This window comes from Musca domestica, unplaced genomic scaffold (assembly GCF_030504385.1).
Source record: "Musca domestica strain aabys unplaced genomic scaffold, Musca_domestica.polishedcontigs.V.1.1 3, whole genome shotgun sequence".
Classification (NCBI taxonomy): Eukaryota; Metazoa; Arthropoda; class Insecta; order Diptera; family Muscidae; genus Musca; species Musca domestica.
Genome location: NW_026712299.1, coordinates 27266910 through 27277157, shown reverse-complemented (window position 1 = coordinate 27277157; position 10248 = coordinate 27266910). Strand labels below are relative to the sequence as shown.

The following is a 10248-nucleotide window of genomic DNA, read 5'->3' as shown; positions in this document are numbered from 1 at the left end:
TTCGTTAAACTCGTCAACGAAAATAGTATCAATGAAAAGTTCGGAGGTGAGCCTTTCATGTTTTTCTAATTTCGTCAATTTTTGTGAACTTCCACACTAAAATAGGGTCCGTTTCACCAATAATTTGTGGGGTTTGCACTTTATGGAGTGGACTGACATTATCCATTTTTGAACCTGACCATCACCATCAAGTGCATCCCCCATAAGTATTATCCGATGACCATGCAAGTTGATAGGCTACAGCGCTGTCGTAAACCCTAATTTCATAATAAATTCCATATCTATTGGAAAACATATTCACTTTTTTTTAAAGGGCATATCTTTATGCGATTATCTTAGATTTTATTCTTTTCTGCCAAAAGGCCATTCTAAATTGGTGGGCATTGAAAAAATCAGTTCATCGGTTCATGAATTATAAGCGTTGTAACTAACATTCATTTCTTTAATATAATTGCGACTTGTAGGTGAGTTACAAATTAACATGGAATGACAGACAGACAAATTAACATGGAATGACAGACTGCTCGAATAGACAGGAAGATCCGTATATAACATCCTATGTGGAGGACCAATATTTTGAGGTGTAATAAGCATTTGGCCCAATCAATTTTTTAATACCCCCAACACATGAGCCGATTAAGAGGTACAATCATCGGGGGCCGTACCGAAAAAAAAGACTTGCACGGAATATTTTTTTTTTTTTGTGCAGGAAGTGCTTATGTCCTCTTAGAACACCAAATTATGACTAAAGTGCGTCCTCATCCTTGAAAATACATCAAACGTAAGTTACTATGTTATGTTGATTATACTCTTAGTAGAGCTCCCGTAACAAAAAAGTTTATACTGGGAATTTATGTGAAGTAGATCATACCAACAATGAACCAAATAATATTGCTGTATAGTGCGTGATATGACTTCGATAAGGATTATATTTATAAATATTTATTGGAGCAATAGATATACCAGTCTGAGTTTATCCAAATGGTAAATTTTGTTTGAATATGGAAAATTCTATTAAATTTGGGCTTATATTACATATATGGTGAGCCATAAAATCGGATAAAGATTTATTTCGAAGCTACATAAAAATCTGAATCGACCTCGATGAAATTTGACAGAGGTATTTTCGAGCAGTATATCATGCCTGGTATCAAATATCATTGTTCTGGAGTGCATATTACGCATATGAGGGACTTGAACACCAAATCGGATGAATCATATATATATGAGAGCTATAGCTATGTCTGGGCTGAATTCCGTCGGAATTGCCAAAATTCGTACTCACCTTCTTTGGGTTGATATTAACCATTTGATGAAGAAAAAAACTTAAATTGGATAAAGATATATATGGGAGCTATATCCAAATCTGAACCAATCTTTACAAAATTTTAGGAAATTATTTCTGAGTTATATCTGATATCTGGTACAAAAGATTATTGCTGTGGAGTGCATATTACGCATGAGAGGGACTTTAACACAAAACCACATAAATTATATATATATATATGGGAGGTATAGCTATATGTGAACCGATTTTCACAAAATGCAATGCACTTGCTTCTAAACTGAATTCGGTCGGATGCGCGAAAATTCAGGTCATTTGTTGTACAATTAACAAAAATCGGGAGCTATATCTAAATTTAACAGAATTCGTCCTTGGACCAAGCAAAGATTGTTTGGAAAACCACAAAAAATACATGGACAGACGGACGGACTGACATTTATAAATCGACTCATAAAGTGATTCTCTGAAGCTCCATAGTAACTATTAGTCCATCTCGCTTCCTTCTCCATGTTACAAACAAATGTACAAAAACATTATACCCTTACCACTATGGTTGTAAGGTATAATAAATTGGCTGAGACAGATAAGAGAGAGTGTTGCTTATCAAAATTGCAAAAAATTTATAGGAAAAAGTGTGCCGGTGTAGCCCATCTTCTTTATTTAGTTCATATTCAAGACGCATGGGTACCAAATTTCAGCACTCTATCTCGATTTTTTCGGACTAAATCGGAAAAAAATTTTACACTGATCATGAATATATTGTTTGATCTTAAAAGATTGTTTCGATGTGATGTAAGTTGACAATACACTATCATTGAAATATATTTTCGGCTGCTCAAAGCTATTGCTTTTTGTGTCCTGAATGTTTTGATTCATTGTCGGTGGGTCCTAAGAAAAAATAGCTAACATGTCAGAAATGAGCTAAATAGATATTCTCTGAGCTAAAAGCTGATCATATGCAAATTTAGCCATAATATTTAATAGCCGTTGTACTGGAACCCTGCTAAACAATACACGCTCACAGTTATCCTTATATCAATATTTAAAATTCTACCTCCATCTCTACACCATGTGGCGAATTCAGTCTATTTGCACTCATTGTATGCATTTCTATGTTTACCTACTTACAATGTCACAGTGACCCTCAAACAAAAAATCATTATCCTAGCTCTATTCCACACTGGTCACAAGTGGTCAAAATCTTGATTAGTTATATGTTTCAAATTTCGAATGTATCAATATTTCTATCAACCATACATCGAATGTAAATATGGCGGTCCACTCTCCCACAAAAGTTAACCAGTAAGGAAAGCTCAAAAGTCGGGCGGAGCCGACTATATGATACCCTACACCACTATGCATATTTAGTAGAGCTCTCGTAAAAAGGTTAATACAGGGCATTTCAGAGCTGTATGAGATATTTGGTACAAAATCAAAATCTATCTAATTCTATCGTGCATTTTACGAACTATAGCTATCTCTGAACCGGGTTTCTCCAAATTTGAAATATTAGCTTCTAGACTGAATTCGGTCTTATGTACGAAAATTCATGCCATTTGGGCTGATATTGGCCATTTAGTGCACAATTAACACGAAATCGGATGAAGATATATATGGGAGGCATATCCAAATCGGAACATATTTTAATAAAATTAAAATCAACTATTTTTGGGCTTTATCTGATATCTGGTACCAAATATCATTCCTGTGGAGTGCATATTACGACTGTGAGGGACTTAAAGACCAAATCGGATGAAAGATATATATGGGAGCTTTTCGGTCGGATTCGCCAAAATTGATGCTATTACGACCATTTGGTGGTCAATCACCCGAAATCGGATGAAGATATATATGGGAGCTATATCCAAATCTGATCCGATTTCGATAAAATTTAAAACAGCTATTCCTGGTCTCCATCTAATACCTGGTACCAAATATCACGGTTGTGGAGTGAATATTACGAATGTAAGGGACTAAAATACTAAATCGGATGAAACATATATATGGTTGCTATATCTTTATCTGAACCGATTTTCACCAAATTTGATATACTTGCGTCTAGGCTGAATTTGGTCCGATGTACTAAAATTCAGTCCATTTGGACTTATATCGGCCATTTGGTGCACAATTAACCCGAAATCGGATGAAGATATATATGGGAGCTATATCCAAATCTGAACCGATTTCGATAAAATTTAAAACAGCTATTTCCGAGCTCCATCTAATACCTGGTGTTGAACCGCGTTCAACAACTTAGAGTTAAGAACATAATGAATTACCTACAAACTGAATTTTTCTTATTTCATAATTTACATTTGAATTTATTAACTGATATTAACTTACAAATATGGCAACCTTAAATCCATTGAGTTTCCACTCAACGGAGGAAAGGTTTTTTAATACCAATTGTTCCTACATCTTTATGAAGAAAATGTCTGCGAGAGAAATATGCATAGCCATTTTGAACTCACTTGGTTTTCAACAGTAACTGAAATAAGAACGAATAAAACCTTAGCTGTTCATTTTAAAACATTCTAATACAAAAGCATACCGTCTTTCATTCTAACCAAAAACAAAGATTTACTTTCAACGGAGTTACAACCGCAATTCTCGAGTAAATATACAGTCCACTTATTTGGCCTACTCCCGAGAACGTACATGGTCCAAACGAGCCGTAGAGGAATTAACAAGCGATTTTAAAAAAGGATTACATCCGCCGCATTGCCTTGATATTTTTCACACGACTTATTTAAAATGGAAAGAAGGTATGTAAAAAGTTATTAGTTTGTGAGCACAGAGTTTTGTTTCCTAAGAAAAAAAAAAAAAAAAAAAAAAGTTTAAATATCAAAAGATAAATTGCGAAATTTAAACAATTGTTTTCAACCGCAACCATCCAAGTCGCCGCTATTGTCAATATTCTCTTTACAATAAGAGAAGTTGTCCCGCAAAAACGCTGTAAAAAGCATCCGCAAGAACAAAAGGAAAAGCAAAAAAAGTTTGTTGCTACAAAGTTACGCAACATCTTTATTCGACCTTCTTTAGTTCCTACAATCACAAAAACAAAATCGTTCATCTACAAGAGATTGGGTGAGAACATTCTGTTGGTCTTTACATTTCGCATTTCAATACAAAATATAAACGACTGTATATCATAGTCAAAAACAACAAAAATCTCTTATATGCTAGTCAACATTACAGCAACATTGCATAAACGCACTCATCAGCTACAGGTTATTAAACCCTGCAACATTTTTAACATCGTCCGCCAATATTGTCTATTATAACAACAAAACCAAACTACATTTCAGTAGTAGTTGCTTCGATTGCTACCACACAACAACATACATCAAAAAAGGGCGCACTCAACAAAAATTCTCTTTGGTTGGTTGGGTTTCAGCAGCTGTTTAAAATTCTCTTTGGTCAGTTTGTTTCAGCAACTGTGTTTCAGCATTTGTGTAAAAAAGGCAATCAGAGTTAGAATAAGAGAGCGTTAAGTCTAACACCTCACATCAACTGCCGGCAATTAAGATCTATATTGTCATTTAAACTAATTTGCCGAAGAGGAAACATCAACGCGTAAAGAAAAAATTCTTTTTATTTTATTATTTCGAAGAACAACAATTGCCTTTTGTGTAATACGTTTTTGAAGGAGCTGAATATTTTAAAGAAAAAATTTTAAAACGCCAAAAAATATTTACCATCTGCCATTTAAAAAAAAAAAAAAAAAAAAAGAAAAGTGGAAGTAAATACACGGTGGTTTTACAACGCGTTCACTAAAAAAAAGAAGTTGATGTCAAAAGTATTTATTTTTTTTAATCGATTGGGGAAGAAGAAGAAAGTTACAAAATTATCAAGTTGTAGAATTCCATTTCAAATAAACAACGGTATATTTTTACCAAAACAAAATATTTGATAATCGTAACGAAATCGAAAAAAAAATCCCCAAACAAAGCATAACGAAGAAGGAGGAATACAAATGTTAGAACAAAAAGGAACAACGATTGCCAACTAAAAAAAAGTAAACAAGCATAATACTGTACAGCCCACTGTGGGTGAATGTTGCTATAATTTTCGCTGGAAGACAAACACTTTTTTGTCAACATATCAACAACCAATTAAGAGTTGCTAAATAAGGATAGAAATTAACTACAAATTAATATACAAAAAGATATACTACACCACGGATATCTCTGCCAAAGGAATTTTTTTAAGCTGATTTCATTTAAACTCTAAAACAAAGGGTTTGTCTGTTAAGTATATCATTGATATTCGAATTTGATCCGTTCCTTAAATTTGGTTTTCTCTTTTTTTTTTTTTTTTTTTTGCTGGGGCAGGAGATTATTAAAATTATACAATATTTCGCCAGTAACAAAAACCAGCAACAAGAAAATTCAACTATGGGATATCTATGTGGAATGAAAAGCAACCAAAATTAAACTGTAAGTACAGTGCATGCGTCTTTAAACCAACAACAGTAGTTTGCGAACAAAGACACTACGCTACAGGTCTTTCAATTTGAAACTAAACAAATAATAGTTTGCCAAAATTTTTTGTCAATACTTCTCGAAACGCTACTTCGTTGTTGGCGAGATTTATCTTGTGTGTATTCAATCAATTTTCGTTGTGAGGGCGAAATAAGTGACTTATTCGTTCTTTTACGTTCGTTTATAAGTGAAGAAAACAATTTATGCTGCTCTGGTTAGTTTTCTTGGTTGATTTTTTTATAGCACGATGATTATATTGCACTTTTAAGCATTTCGAAAAAGGTGCTATTTCGTCGAAAGTTTCATGTTGCAGTGCATAATTTCACTTCCTGTATATGAACATTGGGTGAAGTATTTAAAGAAGATCGAATAGAGTTTAGATTTGATTGTTCGTTGGATAACCCATAACAAGGTTGCAAGTGAATACTTAACGATAGTTGACAAGTTACAGGTCATTTCGAGCTCAGTAAAAAATTTTTTAATCTTACAAAGACCGAAATTTAATCCCTCGATTCTGGAATTAACACAAACGCCAAAGTTTAACAAATTCTAACAAAAAAAGGCGAACAGATTTAATACTGCTTTACATTCCAAACATATTTTATACCAAAAGTTAAAATCTAAGTGCTGTACGAATACATATTGGTTACACCCATTCAAACCGCTGTTGATTGATTTGGTCTTGATACTACTTCCTACTTTTTTCGCGCAATATTTTTCTGTACTGGTAAAATTCTCACGGTATTTGTCTGTATTCTTAATAAAGACAAGAATTGGATGTAGAATTGCAAGGAGTACTTGATTTTCTGTTCAATACCATAAGTCGGGATTGCACAATAAAAAACATTCTCTTTTTGAATATTTTCAAATATTGTAGAAATTTCGACTAATTGAACACAGTTTTGCTTAAGTTGTATCATTTCAATTGTTAACCAATACCTCATTATGACCAATACTGAAGATTCCGGTGCTGAAAATGCCGTCCCTCCTCAGAAATTTATATTCTTTTCCGACCAAATTATTACGTTTTGTGCTGATTTTGGCCAAATGGCTATTGAAAATTTCACAGCCTCCAGCTTACAAGTTGAGCTTGATGATCTAGAGAGGCGTTGGCGTCAGCTTGCTCATGTTTATGATGACGAAATGACTTCATCCGATTCCAATTTGTCAAAAGAAGCCAAAGGGGCGATGCATGGCAAGTTTTCAGAATGTTGTCGATCGTATAAGGAATGCAAATCCTCAATTCTCGACCTGATTCAGATCGAACAACAAAAACTTTTGGGTTCAGTGTCAAAATCTAAGGAAGAAAATAAAGTTGCAAGCAATGACACAAGTTTTTCGTTAAAGATACCTGCGTGTGATACGGAGGTCTTCAGTGGTGGATACGATAACTGGCCAAGTTTCAGGGATATGTTCACTGCTATATATTCCAATCATCAAAAATTATCTCCAGCACAAAAATTGTTTCATTTGCGAGCCAAAACTAGAGGCGAAGCAAGCTTAATAGTCAAGAGATTTCCGTTAACCGATAATAATTTTGAGTTGGCATGGGAAGCCCTTCGCCAGCGATATGAGAATAAGCGTATTCTCATAAATCATCAACTTAGAAAGATTTTCGAAATTGACCATATTTCAAATGAAAAAGGCAAAACATTACGGAATCTCCAATATACCATTAATAATTGTCTCTCAGTTCTGCGAACTTATAGTGTTCCGGTTATTTCCTGGGATCCTATTCTGGTTTATTGGGTTTCCTCCAAGTTACCAGAGGAAACGTTGACTGCTTGGGAGAATTCACTTTCCAATCATAAAGAAATGCCATCCTGGGACCAATTAGATTCTTTCCTAACCAAACGGTTGTACATGATAGAGTCGATTTCGGATATGAAAACACCAAAATCCCATTCAACTTATTCCCAAAAGACCAACAATTACAACTCTTCCACTGATTCTCCGCATAAGGCATGTAAAGTATGCCAACAATCCCATCATCTAAGGTCATGTTCCACTTTCAAATCTTGGTCACATTCGGAAAAACGTAAATTTGTTTTCGACAGCAAAATCTGTGAAAACTGTTTATCATATGGCCATATCTCGAAAAAATGTAAGAGCCAACATGTTTGTCAAACCTGCAAACAAAAACATCACACTTTGTTACACCCTAATGAGGGTTCCTCTGTTTCAAAACCCGCGGGTTCTCAACCCAATTCTAAATGGCAGGCACCTAAGTCTGCATCCGCATACCACGTCGAAACCTACTACGACGAACCGCCCACAACACCCGCTGAAGCTTATGCAGATACCTCGTATGTTCAATCCAATTTTGCTCAATCAGGAGAAAAAACTGTTCTGCCCACCGCATTGATCGACCTTGAGCACCAAGGTATACTATTCACAATTCGTGCATTCATTGACCAAGGTTCGCAGGAATCATTTGTTTCAAGCCGTGTGATAACACGCTTTAAAATACCAACCAAGAAATCCTTTACAACTATTTCTGGCCTTGGCGGCACACTCCTTGAAAATTCATCCAGAATGTGTGAATTAACCCTAAAATCTAGAAGATCAGAATTTAAGATTACCGCATCTGCCATTGTCGTTTCTAGTTTAAATCAGTTGATGCCATCATCTATTAATGCAATAGACGATTTCACGAAGTTATCAGGCCTAGAGCTAGCCGATCCAAACTTTTTCAAACCAGCTCCTATCGACATGTTGATCGGTAGTGATATCTTACCAACTATTATCAAACCTGGATTGGAAAAGAATATTTCAGGAAATTTGTTAGCGCAAGACACCGAATTTGGGTGGATCGTTAGTGGGAAACCCAAACCACGATCTGTTGTTTCATTTGCTTCTTGGACGGTCACGGTAGATCCTTTGAATGAAGAGTTAAGAAAATTCTGGGAAATTGAGAATGTTTCAAACGAAAACTGTCTTTCCGAATCTGATCTTTGGTGCGAAGATTTTTACAAAGATACTATTTATCGAAGAAATGATGGCAAATATGTTGTTCGTTTACCTTTTAAACAGAATCTGCCATCTACCCAGTATCTTGGGTCTTCTAGACGTGCTGCAATGGGCCAATTTCTGAGGATGGAAAAGACACTTGATAAGGATCCTAACCTTGCTTCGGAATACAACAAAGTTCTTTCCGAGTACATTTCCTTAGGTCACATGAGACCAACCAACAGTTTCGAAATCGTTGACAATTCAAAATTCCTTTCATTTTACTTGCCACACCATGCAGTAGTGAAGCCTGAGCGAACCTCCACGAAAGTAAGAGTTGTCTTTAATGCCTCAAAAAGAACTGACAGTGGTTTTTCATTAAATGACATGCTCTACACTGGTCCAACTTTACAAAATGAGTTAATGAATGTTGTTTTACGTTGGAGATTATATAAATATGTTTTCAATGGCGACATTCAAAAAATGTACCGCCAAATTTTCGTTCATGAAGATGATCAGCAATACCAGCGAATTCTGTTTCGAACTTCTCCAGTGGAGAAAGTTCAAGATTTTTGTTTACAAACCGTTACCTTCGGGGTAAATTGTGCACCATATTTGGCAATTCGAACATTGCTTCAATTAAGTGATGACAGCAGAGAATCACACCCATCCGCATCTTCTATTCTGAGGAATCAAATTTATGTTGACGACATATTATCTGGAGCCCATTCTTTAATCGAGGCAACATCATACCTTCACGAGATGATTGATTTGTTAAGTTCCGCAGGATTTCCACTAAAAAAGATTACCTCGAATCACCCGCAAATTATTAAAAACATTCAACCAGATGATCTTCTTAGCGAAGACTTTTTAAAAATCGATGATGTTAGTGAAACCAAAACTCTGGGCATTCAGTGGAATGCCATTTCCGATTACTTCTTCTACAATGTGACACACATCGATTTACCAACCGAATCTGTTACAAAGCGAAAAATTTTATCCATTGTTGCCAAGTTGTTTGACCCAGCTGGATGGCTAACCCCAATTATTGTTGTCGCCAAACTTTTGATGCAACAATTGTGGATTGATGGTACGAATTGGGACGAAGAAGTCAAACAACATTCCTTCGAAAGATGGAAATTTTTCATTTTGAATTTTTCTAACATACAGAAAATCAAAATACCTCGCTGGGTACGTTTTGCTCCTGACAATAAAATACAAATTCACGGCTTCTGCGATGCTTCAGAGAAAGCTTACAGTGCCTGCTTGTATATACGTTCAACTTCCTCTCACAATATTACATATATCAATTTACTTGTGTCTAAAAGTAAAGTAGCTCCATTAAAAACTGTTAGCCTGCCCAGATTAGAATTATGTGGTGCAGCAATGCTTTCTAAGCTTGTAAGATCTGTTTGCCAAAACTTGGAGCTCTCAACGTCGGAAATATATTTATGGACTGATTCCACTATAACTCTAGCTTGGATCAGTAAACCGCCTTTCCATTGGAAAACGTTTGTTGCAAATAAGGTT

At 35.3% G+C, this 10248-nt stretch overlaps 1 protein-coding gene across 1 annotated transcript; it reads left to right on the top strand.

Annotated features, from left to right (window-relative positions):
* Nucleotides 1-6714: 6714 nt before the first annotated feature.
* LOC131803412 (uncharacterized) lies at nt 6715-9926 on the top strand. The gene is made up of 2 exons (XM_059124702.1): nt 6715-9808; nt 9889-9926. Exons 1-2 carry the CDS (start codon nt 6715-6717, stop codon nt 9924-9926), a joined length of 3132 nt encoding a protein of 1043 aa, XP_058980685.1.
* The last annotated feature ends 322 nt before the right edge of the window (nt 9927-10248 follow it).